Source organism: Coturnix japonica, chromosome 1, assembly GCF_054131305.1.
Source record: "Coturnix japonica strain WE chromosome 1, WE-NBRP24, whole genome shotgun sequence".
Classification (NCBI taxonomy): domain Eukaryota; kingdom Metazoa; phylum Chordata; class Aves; order Galliformes; family Phasianidae; genus Coturnix; species Coturnix japonica.
In genome coordinates this window covers 13,124,216-13,149,654 of record NC_140663.1, presented here as the reverse complement: position 1 = coordinate 13,149,654, position 25,439 = coordinate 13,124,216, and the positions used below count along the sequence as shown (strand labels likewise).

Below are 25,439 nucleotides of genomic sequence, written 5' to 3'. Positions count from 1 at the left end.
CTACTACTCTGCACGCATGCACACACACACACACAAAACTGATCGTAGTCATTTAAAAAACATGTCTCCGAGGCTTTTAAAATTTAATAATTCTATAAACCGTGCAATAAATGGTCTTTACAGGTTATTTCTAGCATTCCTTGTGTTCCCAAGTGCATCACATAGAGTCTATTTTGAGTTATTAACAAAACCAAAAAGACACTTTATGAATTAAGCTTTAATTTTCAAACCAGAAATTCAAATATACTGTTAGAATCCCAGTAGTACCAAATTGATGCTGAAAATTTGAAGGAAATTGTTTGTTTTTCAATTCTTGCTTGGTCTCGAGTTCTGTTGGTGTTTTTCTTTATTACACATTTCTGTGAGTTCTGACAACTTCTTTCATGCCAGATTTCTTCAACAACGACTGAAGAAGGCTGTACCTTATAACAGAATGAAGCTAATGATTGTTGGGAACACTGGTAGTGGAAAAACTACGCTGTTACAACAGTTAATGAAATGCAAACGAACCGAGCTGGGCTGTCCAAAAGCTACAGTAGGCATTGATGTGAAAGACTGGATCATTCAAGGGAAAGGCAAAATGAAGAAAGAGCTTATATTAAATGTCTGGGATTTCGGAGGTATGTTGAGTTTATTATCCTTCATTTATTGACTTCTTCAACGCATTAACGCGTTGCTTATTCTTAAAATTTCAAGTTGTAGACAGTGAATGATACAAAATTACACCAAGGAGGAGGTGACCACGTATTCATTAGGGAATTCTGCTGATTGGCAACAAGTTCTTCAATTTAATATAAAGCCTCAGGAATTTCTCATCACCAAAGGTGGTTTGATCATTCATTTCAACCACAGCACTCTTGAACTGTAATTTCAGAATTATAAGAAACTGCTCTTTATCACCAGAAGAACCATCTTCCATTCAGATCAGATTTCCCTTTGTAGTCAGGGTCTCTCTAGGCTATACATTATCACTGTTTTGTAAGGACACAGAAGACAGTGCACTTAGGGAGAGGCTTGGGGATGTCGGTAAACCTTTCTAAGTCTGGTGGATTCTACAAGCACTTCTAAAATGTAGGGGTGTTTCAGACTTTAGAAATGTTATTTTTAAACACTGGTCTTGGTTTAAAACCAGCTTACGTATTTCAACACTGCATTTCAGTCAACAAAATACCACAGAATACCTACCTAAAATTCATAGTTATTGCAGGTTTCCTATCAGTTTAGATTATTTTCTGCTAGCATTAATTTCATTTGTGAAGTAGTGATCTGAGAGCAAGTGTTATGCTACCTTTTATGATCTGCAGATGCTCAGGGGATGAGGTTCTAAACAGTGGGAATTTTTTACCATTAGGACAAGAGGAGTTCTACAGCACCCATCCTCACTTCATGACCCAAAGAGCTTTATATCTTGCTGTTTATGATCTCAGCAAAGGACAAGCAGAGGTGGATGCTATGAAGCCATGGCTTTTTAACATCAAGGTATTAAGTCGTATATATATACAGAATGGAACGCCACTTTCTGGGGAGCTGCTGTTGAATGCAAGTTAAATGCAAGTTATTCTCTAGAGGGGGGAATAACAAAGAAGCCCTTTAGCAAGAAGAGCTAGTACGATGAAGCAAGTGCTGAAATGTATTATGAATTGGATGTGAAAGACCGACACTGTTTTGTACATGAGATGGTAGAGTGATGTGCAGAACAGTTTGTATGTTCTGGCAATATCTTGGATTGACTGATAAATATAAAAAGGGGGCTGTATTAAATGGATAACGAGTTAAGTGTGCTTTTTCTTCTCACCATTGTAATTTCTGGGAAAAAAGTGGAATTCCACTCATGTAAAACTGTCTAGACGTTGATTTGAAATCATGCTGTTAAGTTTATGCTTATCATCCTGTTGTTAAAAGGGATGATCCCAGGACTATAGCAGGGAAACTGATCTTAGAATCCGCCTGTATATTTTCTTTTGCTGTGAGATTTCTTTTATGTTTTCTTTTTGCTTTTGGTGGAATCACCACCATAGTGAACATTACTTGTCTTTCCCTTTCAGTCTGATAGTTAGCCACAGCTGAGCAATGCAATTACATCAGGACTTTATATATGGGCCCTGTTTGCTAAGCTTACCTTCTTCGTTCTTTTCACCTTGAGCAGTGATACAGCCAGATAAGCATTAAGGAAGAGCACTTCTGATGTGCTGTCCCCTGCTATGCAGTGCTTGCTGGTGTTTTCTTGTTCCACTGTTCCTCTGACAGCTGGCATAGTACCCTGTGCTTTTCCACTTCATTAGTCTCTTCTAATGAAAAATACAATTGCCTGGATTACTGCCAGTACTATTCATCTGCCAAGAATGAAATCCAAACCTAAACCACTTCCTTTAAAAAGTTCATTCTATAGATTTCTGGTTTTGAAGTTTAAATGTATTCTGAATAAAGACATGAAGTGGTGTTTCAGTTTAAGATTTACCCATTGCTCAAACTTAGAAGGGTTATATTTAAAAAAAAAAAAAGGAGTAAACAGTTTCTGTTATTATTGTACTGATTATTTTGTCCAAATTGTTCACCGTTTGCATGCATATAAAATAGCATCAACATTGAGTTAATGGATCATATGGGTATTGCTAACAGGCACGTGCTTCAACATCCCCCGTCATTCTTGTTGGCACCCACTTAGATGTTTCTGATGAAAAGCAACATAAGGAATGCATGAGTAAAATTACTAGAGAGCTGCTGAATAAGCGAGGCTTCCCAGCAATCCAGGATTATCACTTTGTGAATGCCAAAGAAGAATCGGATTCCATTATGAGACTTCGGAAAATCATAATAAAGGAGAGTCTTCACTTCAAAGTAAGCTGCATACTGTTTGTAACATTAAAAACAGCCTGTTTTTAGTAAAGTAAATATATTTTAAGATATTAATTAAATACATTTTTGTGTGGTAATCTTGCCTTTTATAAAGTGCAGACAGAGCAAAATAATGATGGAAAATCACCAGTTTTGGTTATATTTATTTTTCTACCAAGAAATCAATTTAGCAAAGATGTCAGCTAAGTTTCTTTCTCAAACACTAAGACCATAAACAGAATATTTGATTTAAAATTGTCCATCTTCTTCTTGTGAATAAATGGGATCAAAACCTACCCATTTTTGTTGGTTAGCAATATCTAATTGCAATAATGACTATTGCGAGGTTTCAGGGTATCAGGAAATAAGATTCTGTGATTTCTGAAAGCCAACTAATTCTTTATTTACTGATTTGATATAATGCTGTGTGATCCACTGCTCAAGGGATAGTTAACCAGTGCAGAAGAAATAGTTTCTGTAGCATCCACATGCATTCTGAATATGGTTTAAGTGATGTTTAAACTCCCTTACAAAAATAAGTTAGTCCAAAGGAAAGGAGATATTTTCCATAAATAATTTAGACACTTTGTGAAAGGAGGTACAAGGTGCCTGCCTAGAACTTCATCAAAAATGAATTAAGCATTAAACATGGCCCTCAAATGCTTTGAGTGTTCGAACTTCCATAAGAAAGTAATTACATTTCTGACACATAAAAATGCCACAATGCATTGGTATGTAACTTCTTCAAGAAACTAAGAAGCCAATTGGGAAATGTTAAGACAATTGTTTCCCATTTCCCCTCACAAAACAACTTATTCAGCACCTGTAGGGAATAAAAAGCCTGACTGATTGCTTGCTAATACCAAAGGTCAAAGCAGGTGTCCAGGAAGGAACTCAGGCTATAGGAAACAAGAACAGAATCCTTGGCTGTGTCACTCTTCTTGCTAGATTTATTCTCTTCTGTTTTCCGCTGTTACCGCTGTGTCACCAGACTGTGGAGACTCTTTCGTAAGCAAATGCCCTTTTCCCCTTAACTTGTCTGGAGACATTACAGATTAGAAGGAATGTGATCTTAAAAATTCTTTTATTTATCTATTGTGCTCTGTTAACATGAGATGCACTATGTTCATACAGTGAATGTTGTCCTCTTACTTCTAATCAGAGCTTCTCTCTGTGACTTTTAGATGTAATTTTTTATTTTCCCATATATATGTAGTAAAGCAGTATTTTCTCCTATGCTTTTTCTTTTGCAGGAAAACATGCATACATTAATTCTGAAAGAATTAGTCCCATCTATTTTTCAGAAGCCACTTTAGTCAATAAGAGTGTTCTTATTCCTTGCTGCTGCTACAGTTGGGCTAATATACGCAGCTTACATCTGAGTTGCAATATTGTTTACACTTTATGTGGATAAATCAATACATTTAATATTATTATTCCTAATTGTGCAGATCAGAGATCAACCGGTGGTTGGCCAGCTAATTCCTGACAGCTATCTGGAGCTGGAGAAGAGAATTTTGCTGGAAAGAAAAAATGTCCCGGTTGAATTTCCTGTGATTGATCAGAAACGGTTACTAGAAATGGTACAAGAAAACAAGTTACAACTGGATGAAAATGAGCTCCCTCATGCAATTCACTTTCTGAATGAATCAGGTAAAATATGATCTTCAGTGGATGTTTTATTTGCAATTTGTTGCAAATGTGCAGCAGATGAGACTTGTATGGATCAAGGTTGACCCATTGTGTTGAACTGAAATACTGCCCGTGGGTAAAATATTGCAGTTTGATAATCCTCATCAAGAAATTTCATTATAAAAAGCATCACTCTTATAACATCTTATGTGTCTTGTCACTCCTGGGAAGTATCACCCTGCTTGTTAGGCTGCAAAGTGCCTGAAGAAAGATACAATTGTTGAGACAGCTTGAACAGAATGGCAGGTAACAGCTTGTATCAGCACTATACAGAATTAAATATGAAATAATTAACAACATAGAGCAAAACTGCTTCACCAAAAATGCCCAAGTCAGATAACAAACCTAACAAAACATCTGAAAATAGAGGTAAAGCTGAACAAACCGTGATTTTCTACTCTCTCAAGATACTGATGCAGATGCAATAACTGAATTTAGTGTTCAAACTGATTGTATCAAGTCACATAGGGAAGACAGCCCGGAGTGAGGTGGTTATGTTGCTTAATAGGGAGCATAAGGAATGTGTTGCTAATTACAGTGTGTTTTGTGCAGGTGTACTGCTTCATTTTCAGGACCCAGCACTACAGCTAAGAGATCTGTACTTCGTAGATCCTAAGTGGCTGTGTAAAATCATGGCACAGGTCAGTCTCTGATGATGTTTTATATCTACATTCATGAAACTTTTTCCCCTGTACCAAGCCACTGTCACTTACCAATGATTCTTTTTCACTATTTCTTTACAGTTTCATTATTTAGTATTTCTTTGTGTTTCAAATTACCCATTTCTTTCTGTTTTCTTTGCGTTCTAGACAGCTGCCTGTCTCAGTTATTCCTTTTCTTATGTAATGTGGAACATCATTTAATTGGCACCAGGCACAGGAATACCCATAGAGTAAAAAAACCTCAGGGATGCACACTTATCCCACAATATTGTGATAGGTGAAGAAAAAAGCAGAAGCTCTGTATTGAAGTAGTGATAATGGGTGAGGAATGGTCACTGTATGCTTGTACTAGTGATGTAGGAAAGTCAATGATACAGAATCCTGTATTAGGACAGAAAAGTAATGGCTTGTCTGCTTAAGTGAATCTGTACTTGATATCTTGATTTAGAAACGCCACTTTTTGATAAATATTCACATAACCTGACCTCTGAAAATTTACCTTTCATTCACTGAATGAAATGGAATGCAAAAATACAAGACTGTTGTCTCCTTGCTGGTTCACATTATGGAAGTCATTGGTTTCATTGTGACATGGAGTCTAATTTTCCTCACAAATAATAGACTACCAAATATTTCAGGGACAACATTAGTAAGGAAAATACGATGTAACAATGACTGTACACCTCAAATTGTTTTCCTTTTTTTGAAAGATTTTGACTGTGAAAGTAGAAGGCTTTTCTAAGTATCCTAAGGGAATTGTTAAGCGCTCAGATGTGGAAAAATTCCTGTTAAAGAAGAGCAAGTTTCCTAAGGTCTATATGTCACAATACTTCAAACTTCTGGAGAAGTTTCAGATCGCTTTGCCATTAGGAGAGGACCAACTACTAATCCCAAGCAGGTAAGCAAAGACCCACAAATGTGCCATAGAGAGAGATCAAAATAAAAACCTCCCATTGGTCTTTCTAGCTTAACTCATCAACAGAGCAATTTGGCATTTGAAAGCGTATTATGTACTTATTATTTAGTAAATGCTTTCAGAGACATGTTAAATTGATCCTGTAGCAGATAAAGCTTTCATCTTTGAATAATAAAATGCTTTATGAGGAAAGTACTTCTTTAATAGTTACCGTGCTCCACAACAGGAAGATTATAATTTAGCCTCACATTATGGTCTGCTGACATTACAGATATTTATTGCAAGGTAAATTAAAACCATGATTTCTTATGACTTATTTGCTTGAAGTCAGAACCTGTGAAGGTATTCAGAGGCAGAATCTCTCCAAAACAGCACGGTGATTAAATGCAACCAAAAAGATGTTCTGAATGTGGTCTTTTTGCTGTCTGAAGCAGGTAATGGTTTCTCTACCTCAGGTACAGATTTCACTAATGTGTTAAATAGTGCTTGTTTTTCTTAATGAAGAAATTATTTGTGAGGTTGTGATGAGTTTGGATTATAGCAGAAATTTACTTTATCACAAACAAACAGAATAAGACAATACACTGTCTGCAGCTGGATTCCTTGTATTATTCATTCATTAATGAATGCATTTTACATCGTTAAGTAATGTATGCCATTAATAAGTTTGGATAAAGTACATCATTAAACAAGGTACAATATTTTTTTTCTTTCAGTTTGTCTGATCACAGACCGGTTATAGAGCTTCCTCACTGTGAAAATTCAGAAATTATCATCAGACTTTATGAGATGCCATACTTTCCTATGGGATTTTGGTCCAGGCTGATCAACAGGTTACTTGAAATATCACCTTATATGCTGTCAGGAAGAGGTACAAATCTTTTGCTTCAAATGCAGTAGCGAGCATATTTCCTCCGAACATGAACACGTACATTCTAAATGTCTAATCCCCAGTTCTATTTTGATTTCGTTATTTTCTGGGCCACTAAGAAATGTAAGAAAAATGGCAGTGGTATTTTTATGAGAAGTAGCCAGGAGCAATTGCTGCATGAGATCTCCACAGTGATGCGCAAAAGAAAGTGAAAGTGTAAGAAGCCCGTTTCTCTCCTCTGAGTGCTAGAAATAGATTAACTTTTCATATGTGTGCAATATTGTCATTTGATTTCAGAAGGAATATAGGAAAGGATAAGTTTTCTTCACAGAAAGATGGGTTAATCTGTTCTCCCTATATGAATGTTCAAAAGCTCTTCATTGGTCAGAAGTGGTGACTTTTTAGTAATTGTTCTCTACTATTTCAGTGTATTGACTTGAAGTTTAGCTCCTGAACTTCGCAGTTTCATTTGTCTTTGATTTTTTATATGTGATTTGTGAAAACTGGTGATGAGGAAAGTGTGCAAAATATGCATCTAAAAATGCTACTTATAACCATCACCTGAGTATAGAATTCCAGTTGCATCTTGCTATACCATATATGTGTGGTAGAGGTACAGCTTAAATCACTGATTTTTTTCACACGTGGCCTAAGATAATCTATATTTAAAGCTGAATGTACTCAAGCATTCATGTGATCCCTGCATTGTTTACCATCTCATTAAATATTTAGCTTGTAGCGTAGCCTTATAGAACTGAAGGTCAGCTGACACATACTCAGCATTTGCGGGGCTGTTCACAGAATCACAGAATCACAGAATTACCCAGGTTGGAAGGGACCTCAAGGATCATGTAGTTCCAACCCCCCTGCCTAGCAGGGCCACCAAACATACACATTTACTAGATCAGGTTGCCCAGGGCCCCGTCCAACCTGGCCTTGAACACCTCCAAGGACGGGGCATCCACAACCTCACTGGGCAGCCTGTTCCAGGGCCTAACCACTCTTCTAGTAAAGAACTTTCCCCTAACATCCAACCTAAATCTTCCCTCCTTCAACTTAAAACCATTTCCCCTAGTCCTGCTATTATCAGCCCTTTCGAAGAGTTTACTCCCTTCCTGGGAGTAAGTTCCCTTCAGGTATTGAAAGGCTGCAATGAGGTCACCCCGCAACCTTCTCTTCTCCAGGCTGAACAAACCCAACTCCCTCAGCCTGTCCTCATAGGGGAGGTGCTCCAGCCCCCTGATCATCTTTGTGGCCCTCCTCTGGACTCTTTCCAAAATCTCCATGTCTTTTTTGTACTGAGGGCTCCACACCTGGACACAGTACTCCAGATGGGGCCTCACAAGAGCAGAGTAGATAGGGATATCCCTGCTGACCACCCCTCTCCTGATGGAGCCCAGGATCCCATTTGCTTTCCGGGCTGCCAGAGCGCACTGCTGTTCTGACTGCAAAGTTGCAGCCTCCATTTTGTTTACTTTGACATAAGTGTACAGTCAGATTTTTAATCACTTTTTATGTTTTCTAGCACGAGCTCTTCGTCCTAACAGAATGTATTGGAGACAAGGCATCTACTTGAACTGGTCTCCTGAAGCTTATTGTCTGGTGGAATCAGCCGTATTTGACAACAACCCAGACAGTTTTTTGAAGATCACAGCACCTTCTTGCAGAAAAGGTTAATTATTCTTGAGCCTGATTTGTGCTCGAGTTGGATTGCAGCTCGGCTTTTTGGTTTGTTGTGCTTTTGCCTTTTGGAATGCAAAGTTTAGCTTTGTAATTGTAAGTTTGGCAGATAGAGGCTGTAATTTCCGTTTTGGTTTGTTGAAGGTTGCATCATTTTGGGACAAGTTGTGGATCACATTGATTCTCTTATGGAAGAATGGTTTCCAGGTTTGCTGGATATAGATGTATGCGGTGAAGGGGAAACACTGTTGAAGAAATGGGCTCTGTACAGTTTTGAGGACGGTGAAGAACACCAGAAAATACTTCTTGATGACTTACTTAAAAAGGCTGAAGAAGGTATGTATGTTTATGACATTTGAAGTGCGTAGATAAATTTTGTATCTCAGGCATCTGCTTTATAATGTCTGGGTGCTTCATGTTGTTTAAAAGTGTCATTGTTTCCATAGGAAATAATTCAAAATGTAAGGCAAAATCAACTTACTCCTTTTTTTTTTTTTTATTTAATCCAAGAGACGTCTGTGTAACTGTACAATATGGGATAGATTGCAGCTGCTCAGTATAATAGTGTATAAATGGCAACAGTGAAGAGTATTTCTGTCATGACACTGATAATGCAATTTCATTCATGTAATTGAATCTAGCACATAGTAAAACTGTTACTTGATCTCTTGGGATCATGTACAGCAGTAACTTGAAAGGTAGTATTCACATGTTAACAGAATCCTTTCTTTTTGTAGATAGAAAACACACCTCTGGGTTAATTGGGTGTTGTGACATGGCAACACTTGCTTTCACATTTATTTAGTACAGATACAGAACCTTGAAAATATTTAAACATGTAAGACACTTTAGAAATTGAATGGGACAATTGCTGTTCTGCTACACCCGTATCCACATCCACACATATATATAGGTATATTCATCGTGTACACTTCTAGAGATCTGTGCATCTTTCAGTGCCTTTTGATTGCTGACCATTGCCTTTGATTTATTTTTCTTAGGAGACCTCTTAGTAAACCCAGAGCAGCCAAGACATACCATTCCCATTGCTCAGATTGCTCCTGATCTGATCCTGGCTGACTTGCCTAGAAACATTATGTTGAACACCGATGAGCTGGAATTTGACAAAGCTCCTGAATTTCTCTTGGGTAAGCATTATTTTGTAGGTCTTTTCTTACACTGACAAATCTGTTGAAATCAGTTCTGCAACGTATGAAAGACAACTTAGAGATTTCTCCTCAGTGGCAATGTATTTTTTAAGATACACAGAATTTCAGGCTATTCAGTTCTGAATTTCCCATTAACTTTTACACTAGGACACTGTATTTAGTGTGCTTGGATTATTGATCACGATGTTTAGCAGTGGATGATCCACACATTTTAAAATAGGACCCTTTCAGCTATTTTTGAGAAATGGCTGATAAGCTTTTGTTTCTAATGTTCTTTTCAATGTTGTCTTTGAAAAGGTGATGGTGGGTTTGGATCAGTGTACCGTGCTTCCTATGGTGGAGAAGAAGTTGCTGTAAAGATTTTCAATAAACATACTTCCCTCAGGCTCCTGAGACAAGTAAGAAATGATGCTTTGTTTGCTGTAGTGCTGCTTGTGGAATACCAACCCTGGTAAATGGCTTAGAAAACTTAAGTACCGTGCCAGACTATTTCAAAACATTTCAGAGCTGTGCTGCCCACAGTATTTCATCTGATTTTACAATTTTCAGGAGCTTGCAGTGCTTTGTCACCTCCATCATCCCAGCTTAGTGTCTTTGCTGGCTGCTGCTGTCCGTCCCCGAATGCTGGTGATGGAATTAGCCCTTAAAGGATCTCTTGATCGTTTGCTTCAACAAGACAAAGCAAACTTAACTCGAACACTTCAGCACAGGATTGCTCTACATGTAGCTGATGGCTTAAGGTAAATGTGACTTCTGTGCTGCTGTAAAAATGGGATACAACTGCAGTTCAGACATACTGAAAATGAGAAGCTAATCTTTTCTTACACCTTCAGCAGAACATTTCTTGGGCAGACAAATACCTGTATTTTTCTGATTGATTAGCAGATATATATTATCAAATATATAGCACAACATTTTTTACCTGATTTTTGGTTGTGGGTTTGGTGTTTCTGGTAACAAGTGGTGCTCATAGAAGTAGAGATATGGCAAAAACGTTGATTGGAATTTGCTGTGTGGCCATGGATTCTGTATTAAAGTATCACAGAAATTAATTCAGTACATTTCTACATTTCCGGAAGTCCATGAATGTCCTCAGAAGTGATGGAAGCGTGACCATGAAACCAGATATTCTGCAAAATCTGCATGGAAAATTCAACTTGTGAGGTTGTTGTCAAATAGGCACTGACACTGCAGATACGACTTGGCACTAAAATTCTGCAGTGTTTGTGTGGCAATAATTACTATATCAGAACAATTCTGAAGTTACTATTTACTAAGGCAGGGTCATGCCGGTGATACTTAACATTTTCTGCAATTCACTGTTATGGGGATGATGCATCTAGTGTTTGTGTGTACACGTATCCCTGAATTATGAGTGATTCTAATAAATACATTTTTCTTTAACAGGTACCTGCATTCAGCAATGATCATTTACCGTGATCTAAAGCCTCACAACGTCTTACTCTTTACCCTATATCCCAATGCTGCTGTCATTGCAAAAATAGCTGACTATGGCATTGCCCAGTATTGCTGCCGGATGGGAATAAAAACCTCTGAAGGCACACCAGGTCTGCAAAAATGCGTTGGTTTACATTGATTCAAAGAAATGGTTAATACAGTTTTGTTTAAGTTTGTAAGAAGTACCTCCTATCTACACTGTAGCTGAAATCCACAAATGTACTCATGGTTATATGACACATCATGGTACGAGATTTATACTGTTTTTGTGCTTTAACCCCGTTTAGAAGAATTAAGAATGATAGAATCATAGACTCGTTTGGAAGGAGTTGGAAGGCAGAGGTCTTGTTTTAGTCTTGTTTTAGTGTAGATTTTGAGATATTGCAATTATACTTCTAAAAGTGTTTGTTGTTTTAATTTTCACTAATGCATAGATAGGTCTTTTTTTATTTATTTAAGACAATGAATACCTGCACTGTTCTCCCACGTGAAAGAGGATTATTTAGCATCGATTCTAAACCACTGAACACTTGAAGAACCCTGAATGGTTCCTTTAGGTCCTTTAAATTGTTTATGACATACGGCTTCATCTGTTCAGCATTAGGTCTTCAAAAAGACTGCAGACTTGTCTTTCATTTTAATTTCCATTACAAATTAATTATTTTATATGTATTGGTGCAGGAGGTCTGTAATTGCTGAACCATCTCCTTCCTTTACATTGATAACTGATATTTTGGGTAGTCTGCCATGTGCAAACTATTCCAGCCCAGAAATAGTGTGACATTTTGGGTTTCCTTCCTCTGATATTTTCATCAGTAAGCATTTACTCTTACAAGAATAAAGGTGACTTCAATTTGGTATGAATCATAACTATTCATGTATTATTTATTCACAGGATTTCGAGCACCAGAGGTTGCCAGAGGAAATGTTATTTACAATCAGCAAGCTGATGTGTATTCATTCGGTTTGCTTCTCTATGACATTTTAACAGGAGGAGGTAGAATAATGGAAGGTGTGAAGTTTCCAAATGAATTTGATGAGTTAGCAATACAAGGAAAGTTGCCAGGTATGTCTTGTTTCTACCAGATCTGGAATGAAAGGGGGCCATTTGCTCTGCCTCCTCTAAAGTAACGTTTCTTGTTTTACGCTGTATTTGATGGTGAGCAGAAGAGCCTAAAAAAATAACACTTTTTAGAAACTTCCCATTCCACACAGTCTCACACAGTGAGAAATAGGCATCTATTCAACATATGTTGGTTGCAATTCCAAGGCAACAAACTGGTTGATTTTATTAAGAAATAGAGATTTTCCACACTTACAATTTTGTCCAGACCTAACTTAAATGAGCATTGCTAGAGGTATCTTCTGAAATCATGTCTGGACTTGACCCTTACCTACTACTTTGTTTATGTATATCATGCAATGTGTTAAGATAAATCCACTTTTCTTCTTTGATCATGATACATTACATTAAAACATCCATTATTGAGGCGCTCCTTATCTCACAATCTTTAAAAAGACATAAATCCCTTAAAGAGCAGCCACCACATCTAAAGGTTTTAAATAGTAATCCCCTTTAATGTGTCAAGCATTGGAAGTCCCTGCCCTCCTATATAACATTCTTCAAACAGCATATGCATTGCAATATGTGGTTGTTTGTTGCTGAAGAAAGGCTAAGCAGGGTGGACGTGATGTATAACAGTATAACTCATGCTGTTCTCATTTATTGCCCTGCAATAGAGGATATGAAATGTTCTTTAAGGCTGAAAACTCCATCTGAGAAGGGCAGTTGATCTGATACATCTTCTCCATTTGAGAGACAGAGTTCATATGTTTTCTACTCTATAAAGAGAATAGTCCAGTTCATAATGACAATCAGAAGTATTCATTTCTGGAGATAATACAGCTCCATCTGTATACATGGTCATCATGTATGTATTTCCACCACAGAAAGGACTGGCTGAGTTCACAAGTAAACAGAGCCCACTGTTTGCTGAGCAGAATATGTTCATTTGTGTGTTTTATTCATTCCTTATTCGTGCTTAATGGAGGACTGGAGTATCTGCTGTACATGTTGATGAGTCAAAAAGAAAAGCAATACAAGCACTGTTACTCATGAGTGATTTGTTCCTACAGTGGTCAGCGCCTATAGTGATAAGATACACAACCAAAGCTCTGAGTGGGGATTAAAATTTCCTTACATCAAAAATACTATTTGGAGTTGCTTCTCTGAACTGCTAAGCAGTTTATCGAAAGTTCATCTGTATTAGCAAACACAGGAGAATAAATCTGGGGGAAGAAAAGAATTGACAATAGGAATTGAAAAGACTACAGACAGAAATTACATGCCCTGCAGTGGTCAGCATGAATCATAACATAACTCACACATATTTGATCCATTCCTTATGAAAAAGGGACCGAATCCATTTACTTTAACTGCTTTTAATGAAAAAGACTCTAACTCTGTGACTCTCATTTTTCTGTGGTAGCAGATGAGCAGTTTCAAGCTGTTCATTTGACATTTTGCCTCAGAGCGTGGTATTACATAGAGCAGTTTTCTAAGAAGTTAAATGAGTTCTTAAAATAAGGAGAAAGTTATTCAGAACTTGCAGTTCTGCTGTAAGAGGCTGGCTAAGAAATTATCTTATTTTTCATTTAAGATCCTGTCAAAGAATATGGATGTGCCCCCTGGCCTGAAGTTGAACTCTTAATTAAAAAATGTTTGAAGGAAAACCCTCAGGAACGACCAACATCTTCCCAGGTATTGCTTAGTGTGTTTATCACTTGCTGAGATGTTATGTCTGTATTCCATAAAACATTGTTATCCGTTCCTTGTTATTTATTTATCCCTGTACAAGCCCTTGTTATTACCATGTGCATACTGTGGCTTTCTTTGTAGGTGTATGAGATTTTGAATTCTGCAGAGCTTATCTGTTTGATGAGGTCTGTTTCAATACCCAGCACTTCCACAGCAGAGTGCATGGTAGCTGCCAATCAAAGCTGCAAGAAGGCAGGAGTCTGGATAGGCAACGGGAACACAGAAAGAGCACAGCTTTCATTTGTTAACCTAAATACAGATGGACATACTTGTGAGGTATGTGTGAAAGTTGTCCTTTATTATAACTTCATTGGCACCCAGGTCTGTTTCAGAAGAGTTAACTGTATTTGAACAGTAGGATATTGCTTCTGGACAGTTCAGCTGTGAGAAATCATGGCAAGAACAAAGATTTCTCATAAATGAATCATTCTTGCATCTATGAAATGTAACAGAAACACTCTCTTATCCTCTCTCCTGCTTGAACTTCTGACTAATTCTATCTTTCCAACACCATGTTTCTTTCTTACACTGAAATGGGGGTTGAAACATGATGATCCTTGGGGTCCCTTCCAACCCAAGCCATTCTATGATTCTATGGAAGCTATTTCTAGCATGGAGGCTGGGACAAGAAGTAATAGCTGTACAACCCTTTGTGTCTCCATGTCCCCTAACAATCCAGCTTGTCTTTTAACAATTCCTCTCTTCCCAGGTACATCACCTCCTTCTGACACTTCGGGTCATAACCTTCACTCTCTTAATTTGCTTTTTGTTCATCCCAGTCTTGTGCCAATAGGAAAGTTTTACTCAGGCTTGATGAGCTGTGATATCCATATGTTTCTCTTCATTTTCCAGAACTGAGTATGACTCATCATCTAAGCTTTTTAAATTGAATTTCCATAAAGTATCTGCCATCTGTTGACCGTGATACATTTGAATTAGTAGACTTGGTATAAATTGTATGCCTTATTTTTCTAAAACTAAAATGGAAAGAAAAGTTAAACCTGTAGCTTTAGTGTTAGCAGCTAAATTGAAACAATATTGTGTAGCTTCGTTTGCTTAATGCTCTGATGGCTTTTGAGACCTTCATAATATAGGAAATATAGAACAAGGAGATAGATAAAGTATTTTTTTCAGTGTTCATCTTAGAAATTTTCCAGTGTACCATTTGAGGCGGCCTTCCCAGCACTCTGAAGATAGATAGAACAGCTGAAGACATGTTCTGCTAATCAAGAATTAGATGTCATGGAGAACACCTTCAGGGGTAGATCCAATGCCCAGGAAGATTGTACTTTATTTTTGCTACCAGCGATTTACTAGCGTTTACCTGCATTGAAAACATAACCGGGTTGTTGAGTGTTTTGTTGTTTTTTTTCCTGACTCAGGATATTGCAGATAGTAAAATCTTAAGTTTGGCGTTGGTGACTCTTCCTACTGAGAAAGAAAACTGGATTGTGGCAGGAACCCATTCTGGTTCTCTGTGGGCAGTTAACACAGAAGATGAAACAAGACGGCACCGTCTGCAGAAGATGTCCGATTCTATCACCTGTTTATACTGTAATTCACTTTCAAAGCAAAGGTATGTGTGGCTTTTAAAGATTTTGTGTTACGTTTCAGAAGTGCCACTGAACAGAGATGTTCAGAAAGTGACAGCTGTACATTCATGAGATGGTTTTGTTCCAACAATTGCCTATTTTGTCCATGTTTTCACTTACTTTTGTACCCAGTGTAACTGGAAACTACGTTCCTGATCACAGGTGGTGGTTATTTGCTTATAGGGTTCAGTGAAACTCTGAAGCACCAGCGGTTACTGATTTAATTTTGTCTTACCTGATTCGTGCATTCATTGCTTTATTTTGTTTCGTTTTATTTCAGCAAACAGAAGAATTTCTTTCTGGTGGGCACAGCTGATGGTACACTGGCAGTGTTTGAAGACAGAGCAGTTAAGGTAGATTTATTCTTTATAGTCTGTTCTAAAAACGCTGCCGGCAATACGTAAAGCAGTTACTGATAGTGGTTTTATTTCATGCAACTTATTTTAAAATCACTTCTGTAAAATTAAAAATCCTTTTTCTGTACAGTCTGAGGGGAGCTGCACATAAATAATAAATGTTTTAACCAGTAGTTAAGAGAGGGAAATTATTTGTTTTAGGACTTAACATTTCTATGACTCTGTGACTTTGATAGGCCTGACTAGAGAGTGGCATTAACAGTTACTATTTAGAATATTCTAATTGAGACCATCTCCTTTAGTTATTGCTCTTCTAGTTCCTTTTTTTCTTTTCAATCTACACAACAGTTTCCCTCTGTAGAACAGATACTTCAAGGAAACAGTATTGTTTAGATTCCCTAGAGGTCAAAGTTCTGTTCACAGATAAAGAGATGCCAGTAGCCATTCCTGTCGGCTGGTTCCTGAGGGTTGGCTCCTGCCCATAGGCAACTTAGGGCAGTTACGGAGCTGCAGTGCACTGCAGATCTAGAATATGGCCTGATCTGGATTTCCTCTAGGATATCAATGTGGCTTTCTTGGACTGGGCCAGCAGCTGTAGAAGTTATGAGTCCCAGCTCTGTTTTATTTCTGTTCACACAGGCTGTATTCTTTGGGCATTCATAAAGGTCCCTGCCATTCTGGAGACAGAATGTTTCAGAAAATCTGGCTGTGAATATTCTGTGGGTTGTGTGGCGCTGCTTTAACAGTTCCTATTTTGTGTGTCTGTCTGCTCTTTGTTTCTAATGGAGAGTGTATTTCTTCCTGCAGTGTAAGGGTGCAACACCTCTGAAGATACTAACTATAGGAAATGTTAGCACACCACTCATGTGCTTAAGTGAATCCACGTATTTATCTGAAAAAAATACAATCTGGGGAGGCTGTGGAACAAAGCTCATCGCTTTATCTAGTGATTTCTCTGTCCAAAAGCTGATTGAAACAAAGTCAAGCCAACTGTAAGTTCCTTTATGTATCGTCACTTGGCTCTTTTCTTGTTTGTGTCAAAGATTTCTGGTGGTACTTTGGTATGATGTCTGGTTCTGTTTGGGGCTTTTAAATTCTTCTTCCCATTATTTTCCTTCCATAATATCAATGAAATACAGTGTGCATTAAAACAACATCACTGAGTTATGTGTAAAGTCTTCATTGCTGCTTTTAAACAAGGCAAATGCGTTGTTGGTGCATAAAGGATTTATGGTGTCAGTATATATTTTAAAAGTGTATAAATACTAATGAAAACTTTTCTCCTTGGATGGCATTTGTGGAAGCTTTGGTTACTTTACTCAGAGCTACATTCACATATTTTGAGCAGCATTTCTCTTTATGTGTTGGTGTGGTACGTGTGCCTATCTTTGCCCTGTAGGGGTAAATCATGTTTGACTGCTGACCTCTCTCTGTTCAGGTAGTTTTTGGAGCTGTAATTCTGATCTGGGTAAATCCTGCTCTGAAGTTATGGGCCTTTTTCCTGAGCTTGTAATACAGTGTTTGATTTTATACTAATAAAGAGAATTATTCTAGGAAATGAATTTGCTTTGGAAAATAACATGTTAATATAACGGAAGAAACTAAAACTTTGGTAGAATTCAGTTCAGTGGCAAGATGAACAGCATGTCAGAGGGATACTTCAAGCTTTGTAGGAGCAAAACTGTGTGCAGCTTAGGAAATGAAATTGTCAGGAACAAGTAACATTAGGGAAAGCAGCAGCGTTGCTGTGTCTGTTGTCAGGTGTCTGTGATTTGGAGCTGCTCTCCGAGATAAACTGAAGAGACAGTGGAATAAGATAACTCTGATTAATTACAGGGCTAGCAATTGTTTGATGTGTAGATTTGGCGTTAGAGCCAAATTCGTATGTAGAGAAAAGCAGACCAAAAGGCAGCTGGCTGCACTGAGACGAGCAGAGCAAAGTGATCTCAATCTCATTGCTGCTTTTTGGGCTGAGTCATCCTTGGTAAGTGACCTTTATGGTCTTGTGGGCCCTGCGGCAGCTGTCAGGCAGCTTCAGATATTGAAAAGGTGGTTAAAAAAAAAAAAGGTGGAGTTTGCCTTGCTGTGATGTAAGTATTTGTGATTTGAGCAGATCGGTAGGAGAGATTTGGAATACATCTCCAGGGAGATCAACCTCACTGCTGTGAGAATTCACACCAAAGTGCAGGAAGGTTACAGCGAGCCCTTGCAATTGTATCCCAGCCCACTTGGGATTTAAGGCTGAATTAATCTCCTTAGAGTTACAGACAACTTGATTATAGTCAGGGCTTTTTTTTCTGCTGGATGTTTCCTGTGATTCTGACTGGAGTTCTTTTCTCTTCTAGGTTCTGTCATAACGCTTACAGTGATGCAAACATTATTTCCATAGCAGTAGATAAATCCATCTACTTGGCAAAGAAAAACAGCCATTTTGTGGAAATCTGGGACAAGAAGACGGAAAAACTTTCTGAACTAATTGATTGTGCACATTTTCTGAAGTAAGTCCTTTTTGTCCAACTGATGACCTGTTGCACTGAAAGCTGACTTAAGGTTGCCTTCTCCAGTGCACTGATATGATGTGCTCGATATATATACCTCACATTTCTGGAGATAAGGGGCTTGCCCAGATCATTGGGAGGATGTCTTTCCTCTCTTCTGGAATTTCATTTCTCTAAGACCTTTATATATTTCACAAGCTGTGATTTCAAGAAGATTAATTTAACTCTATTGAAGAAGAAAGTCTTTTGCTGTCCTTAGCTGATCGGGTAAGATAATCACGCCTTGTGTTCATTTTCACTGCCTGCATCCCCTAATAAAAAATGTCCTCTCCTTACATCAGAGTTTTAGTAGCAGTGACAGCAATTTACATTTGCCTTTAAATTGTTCCTCTTCCTTAGTGTTCTACATCCATTTGATTTTTATGGTGGCGCCTAGGAGGAGCTCTAGGTGTGCTCCTCCTCCTCCCACAAACTGAGGGAAAACAGAGAAGTGAAGCTGCCTCCTATTTAAAGACATTTTCCAGCACGCTGTCTGGCTCTTAGAAGCCCAGTAGTTTTCATCTCAGATTGTTTAAATTAAATCAGAATGAGCTATTTGCAGTTGTCTTGATGAACGATCATTTAAAAGGCTGGCATTGAGGGAGACGTTCTGGCAGCTATGGGATGGGTGCCACCAAAATTTAATACAATTTCTCTCCACGCTTTTAGGGATGAAGTGGAAAAACTGAACAAAGAATCAAAACATAAAGTTGCTTATTCTGGAAGAGTGAAGACAATTTGCCTGCAGAAAAATACTGCGCTGTGGGTAGGGACAGGAGGAGGACATATCCTGCTGCTTGATTTATCAACACGTCGCCCTGTACGGGTTATAGATAACTTCTGTGACTCTATTCGAGTCATGCTAACAGCTCAGCTAGGTAAGTAAAGCCATCAAATGACAAGCACTTTGAAATCGGGGCCAGGATTAGGATCACTGGCTTCTGTCTGATGTGCTGTTCCAGGAACAGATTAGCATTTTCCGTGTGCTGTTCATTCATGCTATTCTACTGCTGTCAACTTCACTCTGTGTCAGACAGACCAGTGTTAGATGAATACCAACAGGCTGCCATAGAAAGTAACAGCTCTCCTCTGGCTTATCACTGCTCAGCATAAGAACACGCCCACCCTCACTGTATTCTTTGTGCCATGCTTCGTCATAGCTCTCACTGTCCTCTGTCCTATAGGCATTGTCTTAATCTCTGTCTGTCTGTGTTGATTCCCCATCTTAAGTTTTATGCTTCTGGTTTCTCTCCTGGTGAAGCTCTCCTGATAGCTACAGTATTAGTGCTGTAAAGGGACTCTTATTTTTAGTGTTTTGTACAGATAGATAGAATAGTTACTATAAAAATAAGGTTTCTGCCTCGCGTTATTCTCATTGATAGGACGATTATATCCTATAAAGTAATATGGTGTGACTTAAGCCTTGAGTCTCATATGCTTGGCTTCCAGACTACATGGCATTTTTAATCAAAATTTTATCGAGAGAAAAGTTAATACTTCATGAGAAATAGATTGGTTGCATTTGCACACAACTCAAGGATGGCAAGGGGCTGATCCATGCCGTTTGATGTGTACTTTTTCCTTTTGATCATTTTATCCCAGCAATTATTTATAAAGGCCGGGCTTTTCTCCTACATTCAAAGACTTTGTAAGCACAGAAGCCCTGGAAATGGTGCCATGGCTGCTGAACCCTTCTTCATTTTAACATGAAAATATATAATGGCAATGTAACTATTTTCAGAAAAAAAGGGATTTGTCAGATGTTGAGATATCAATTTTGTCTTCAGTTTATGTATGGATTAGTGAACGTGCCTTTTTCTAACTCTGTCACTTGAAAATTCATATATGACACACAAGACTTCATCTTTAGAGGACAGTTTATATGTAAGTATCTGTAGTATCTGGCGCTTTCTGCTGACCATTGGAACAGTGTTTGCAGCCTCTTCTGCCTTCACTGTGATGCCTGTTTTCTGCAAGTGCTGCCTCTGCACATGGCCAATAGCAGGGTGCTTTCTTCTTAGGCTCGTTCAGCAGGCTGAACAGCTGATCCAGGCTTTGAACTCTGGTCAACCCCTACATTAAACAGAGACATTAACTGTATTGTTTATTTTCATGTTGGTTTTTTTCCTCACGGTGGATGACTGTGAATAAAGGGCCCAAAGCAAAACTGTGGTTTCTGTCATCTTAGCAGCGTTTGTAAGCTCCTCTTTCTGTCCTTCAATTACAAACCTCCCATCAAAATTAAAATCTGACCTTTTCTTTCCTTGCAAAAGGGAGCCTGAAGAACGTGGTGGTGGTTCTGGGATACTGCTACAAGAGCGACACCGAAGATGACAAATACCACAAAGGTACCTGAACTGTGCTTTATTAATTTGTATTATTAGTGAAGCAGAAACTATGACGCTTGGCCACCCTCTGAGGTGTGTTTGGAGAGCTGGCGATCAACATTTGATCTACTCTTTTGAAAATTATTATTCATTTTTGTCATTGGTTATGTTTCTGGGCTCCATACAAACAATGGCTGCCTGAATTGATTGGATGGAGCTACTCTTTGGAGGGTACATAATTTTCTGGAAAACTCTATTTGGAGAATAACTGCCCATGTCTAATTGTGGAGCGTGTCAAACAGGTTTCGAGAGGGGCCTCCAGGAATACTCAGTGTTATGGTGAATGATGTGGATGAAGGAATAACGCGTCTGCTTTTCAGATTGGCATACAGCACTTAGCTCAGAGGAGCCACGAGCACAGTGGAGGACAGGACCGGAATTCACTGCAACCTTGACAGATAGAACAAATGGTCTGGAAGGAATAGGATACAGTTCAGTAAGGACAGATGTGAGACCTCTAACGTAATTAGGAGGGATCAGCCGTACCAACAGGAGGAAATGGTCGGCTTAAGCAGTGGTGCTGAAAATAAGGTTTATTTTGATCACACGTGGAACATGAGTCAACAGCGTCATGTTCCTGCAGAAGGGACAAAAACCTTTCTTATGCCAATAGAAAAGTGGCTTCTCTAAGACATGGGAATTAATTCCTGTGCTCTGCTGAGCTCTGATAAGACCTCTGCTGCAGGAGTGCATCCATCTGGGACACTGCTGAATGATCTGAACTATTAGGAATAGTCCAGAGGAGAAAAATGCGGCCTCTGGGAAAATGCTGAAGATAAATTACTTAATATTAGGAAAGCATCCAACAGATATGATAACAGGCTTCAAATATGTAAATAAAGAGGAAGGGAATAATAATTCAACATGTTATTCCCTGTGGGCAGGATAAAGGCTAAGCAGTTTCTATTACAGCGAGGGAGATTTAGGTCACACATCAGGAAGAGCTTCCTGACAATTAGCATAGCGAGTACTGGAATAGGAAGATAAAATCTCCATCTTTGATTTGTTTTGCTTTTTTTCTAAGAACAGTTACAACTGATGCTCACACTGATGCCCTTCTTCAGCAAGACTTCTGTTCACACAGTAATTTGCTCTGTTGCATTGTCTTTTTTTTCCCCCAGAATTACAGTCCTGTGTGTCAGTGTGGGACATTAACCTCCCCCACGAAGTGCAAAACCTGAAGAAACATATAGAAGTGAGACAGGAACTAGCTGAAAAAATGAAAAGCTTCACTTTGGACTGAAAAACCCCTGCAAGTGCAAGTCTCTTTTCTAGACTTGTATCCTAACTCACCGTGCAATATTCACAGCCTCTTGTTGCTGGGCTCCTTAACTCAAACCAGGAAAGAAATCTTCCCAAGTCATTGTGTACTGAGAAGAAAGAAGGGTGTTATTCATAATGTTTGAAAGGACAGAAAATCATTGAGAGTTTCATAATCTGAAGCATTATCACGTGTCTGTTTACTCATGAAGTTCTGCACGGAGGAGCTGCGGCTCGACTTCAGGATAACTTTGTTCATCCAGTTTTTAGTCCCTCTTAAATTGGAAATCAAGAATCTGAAGGCTCTGTTTCCTTATTGCAGTCTGTAAGCATGAGTTTTCTCTGATGATTCATGTTTTATTCATGTCCGAGCTCTTGACCTCAGCCAAACAAAGGAAAACATTATATTTTATACAAATAACTGAACTTAAGGAGCATTCAGACTTCTCACGAGGAGCAGCGCAATGGGCAGATTACAGCCTTTGCTTCTTCTATGAGCAGTTGACATCTTCCATTGCAAACAGAAAACCAAACTGTGCTAAAATAATACAATTCCTCTGAATTCCAAATTGAATTACGCTGACCAGCCCTGCAACCTTGGCGCCCTCTTGCAGTCATGCAGCCTGCCTCGTTCTGAGCAATGGAGTCATGGAGTCAAGAACATTCCCATCCACGTACATCTATTGCACAGCTCACTTCTAAAAGCCATGGGAAGGAACAGAGAGGAAACTCCTGCTGGAAAGGCTGCTACCGCTCGTACCACAAAGAAGGAAGCATGCTGCAGGATCTTGGTGCAGCTTGCCTTGTGTGCCTCCATTCCATCCATCAGAAGACAGAGCTCATTTTCTTGTTGCGATACCAAAAGAATCCATAGAGTTCTCCTGAAATCCCTGCACGGAGAACACAGAACCACTCCAGAGTTTATTGTCCGGAGCAGCAGGGTCAGCAGCACCCTGTGGGCTCCCAGTTTTGAAGAACTTCTGTACGTGGACAGCAGCAGCTGCCGAGCCCAGCTGTGTCACTGTCCCATCTGCTGCCTCTCGTGGTGTGTGGACTCAGGATTCCTTTCAGATCTGTACCCCCATTTTTTATGCGTCCTTGTATTCTGCACCCAGAAGATAATTTGCTATTTATATGGATTTTTTGTAACTCAGAAAATATATATTATTATAATGAATACATTTAAAAAAGATATGCTATATAATGCAGTTACGTTTATTTATGAGTCATTTTGAGATGTAAGCTTTCTACCTTTTTATTAAAGCTGTGCTTTGTTAATGACAGTCCGTTTGCTCATTGCTCCGTTTCCAGGGAGGAGCTTTTGTAGACAGCTTTTGTTGCACCTGATCCCTTATTTCTACTCTTGTATTTGTGGCCTTGGGGAGGAGAAGCATCGTCCTGAGAGGACCTGGTAGCATGGTGCACTGGAGGAGGTGACCACAGGCAGTGCTGGCCACCTCACTATTGATCCATCAGAAGATCACTGAGAAAGAACCCAGCACAGACTGAACCTGGCCTAAGGGGTAAGTGTTACAGGGCTCACAGAGCCAACAGCAGCCAACCAAAAGACAGGAGGTCACCACAAACACAGCTCAGCTGGGGGACCAGCCTCCCCTCCCAGCTGCAATGCGCTCAGCACAGCACAAGCCCTATCGGATGTGATGCTGCCTGCTTACTCAGGATAACATCCAGCATCTGAAAACTGAAGATAATCTTCTACTTCAAGAAAAGCTTCTCTGCCCATTGGAAACAAGCCGCACGGCTGGGCTGGAAGTTAACACCTGAGCTGGAAGTTAACACCTGAGCTCAACATTTAATTTAGCCCGTGTTGCTCAGAGCCACGCAGCTGAAGGACGTTCAGCTCTACACCTATGGCAGCAAACTGCGCAGAGGGAGCCAAATACTTAAAGGGTTGTTGACTTCACATCCTTATTGGTTGCTTGCTCTGGCAAATTACATGGAGCAGGTTCTGCCACACGTTCATTTTACCTTATTTACAAGCAGCCCAGGTTCATCATACTGTAAACAGGTAGGACAGGCTGATATGACACCCTGTCCAGTTTATATCCCATCACTCCTTCTAATCTGAACTGTCATGCTTGCAGGGCAGCGGGAATGCTTTGTAGCAGCCAAACAACTCTGGGACCGAACAAGCACAGAAGGGCTCAGCGAGTGAGCAGCAAAAGATGGCACTTTGCTCTCAGTCTGCCACGTAGAGAACTGCACAAACACCTCCTCGTCACCTTTTCTGGCCTTCCTGTCAGTCATCAAAAACGTGCCACCAATTCCCACCACTTGCCTCCAGAGGACCAGTTTCTATCAGAACTGGCAGGTGGTTTTTCTTCTGTTCGAATCAGTCCTCAGCCCCGCTGGGAACCCATCCCAAGGCGGCTATTCCTGCTCTGCACAGTGGCAACAAACATACCTATAAAACCGGTACAGCCCGTATTTCCCTGTAGCCAAGGACAGGCCCTGGGTCACCCTGCCTGGTGACAGGGCGCAGTGATCGCGCTCAGCTCCAGCCCACGCGGCCATGGCAGGGAGCCACCGAGCTGCACACTGCAAACTGGTTACATCAATGCTGGCCCTGCTGTGTTCCTTTACCTTGGCATCTCAGCGATCACACGGAAGGCATCCGTTTGTCCTGCCACCCCCAGCTTCTGCAGCACTCCCAGCTGAAACATTACACCTCAGGAGCTCAGCACAGCGTGGCCTGGGCACCAGGTGACAGCACGTGGGAGATGGCTTAGCACAAGGCTGGCTCTGCTCCTGGCAGACATGTAGAGGCTTCCCCATGGCCACCCCAAAGCCTTGGCTCTTCCAGCTGCTCATTGAGTTCCATGGAGGGCCATGAGGATGGTAAAGGACTGGAGCAGCAGAATGAAGACAGGCTGAGGGAGCTGCGTTTGTTCAGCTTGGAGGAGACTGTGGGAAGACATCACTGCAGCCTTCCAGTATTTGTGGGGAGCTTACAGACAGGAGGGGAATCAGCTTTTCATATGGTCTGATAATGCAGCGCTACTGAGGATCACCAAAACAGAAATTTCCGTGAGGGTTTAAGGCAGGAGCAGAAACTGTCGTGGAAATACCAACAAGAGGCTGGAAATGTTGCTACGTGCTTCAGCTCTGACCCTGTGGAGCCTGGGCAGCCTCTGTGCCATCAGTCCCAACAGAGACATCTGGGGTGAGAGCTGATGCTCCTTTCA

The 25,439-nt window shown here is 39.7% G+C and overlaps 1 protein-coding gene across 4 annotated transcripts in view; it reads left to right on the top strand.

Annotated features, from left to right (window-relative positions):
• Positions 1-23,516, top strand: part of LRRK2 (leucine rich repeat kinase 2) — a 58,294-nt gene extending 34,778 nt beyond the window's left edge. For 3 of the 4 annotated variants that reach the window (XM_085509786.1, XM_015851507.3, XM_085509833.1), the window contains 23 exons: positions 391-620; positions 1,352-1,479; positions 2,620-2,838; positions 4,287-4,488; positions 5,080-5,168; positions 5,900-6,087; positions 6,822-6,976; positions 8,502-8,648; positions 8,801-8,992; positions 9,658-9,804; positions 10,123-10,223; positions 10,375-10,565; positions 11,233-11,393; positions 12,179-12,349; positions 13,944-14,044; positions 14,183-14,377; positions 15,484-15,677; positions 15,974-16,046; positions 16,857-17,041; positions 18,395-18,547; positions 19,256-19,464; positions 20,860-20,934; positions 22,095-23,516. In XM_085509786.1, the coding sequence (XP_085365912.1) occupies positions 391-620; positions 1,352-1,479; positions 2,620-2,838; positions 4,287-4,488; positions 5,080-5,168; positions 5,900-6,087; positions 6,822-6,976; positions 8,502-8,648; positions 8,801-8,992; positions 9,658-9,804; positions 10,123-10,223; positions 10,375-10,565; positions 11,233-11,393; positions 12,179-12,349; positions 13,944-14,044; positions 14,183-14,377; positions 15,484-15,677; positions 15,974-16,046; positions 16,857-17,041; positions 18,395-18,547; positions 19,256-19,464; positions 20,860-20,934; positions 22,095-22,216 (3,628 nt within the window). In that variant the 3' untranslated portion in view covers positions 22,217-23,516. Of the gene's footprint in view, positions 1-390; positions 621-1,351; positions 1,480-2,619; positions 2,839-4,286; positions 4,489-5,079; positions 5,169-5,899; positions 6,088-6,821; positions 6,977-8,501; positions 8,705-8,800; positions 8,993-9,657; positions 9,805-10,122; positions 10,224-10,374; positions 10,566-11,232; positions 11,394-12,178; positions 12,350-13,943; positions 14,045-14,182; positions 14,378-15,483; positions 15,678-15,973; positions 16,047-16,856; positions 17,042-18,394; positions 18,548-19,255; positions 19,465-20,859; positions 20,935-22,094 lie in introns of those variants that run through there. The other variant, XR_014932179.1, reaches the window with a different exon arrangement.
• The last annotated feature ends 1,923 nt before the right edge of the window (positions 23,517-25,439 follow it).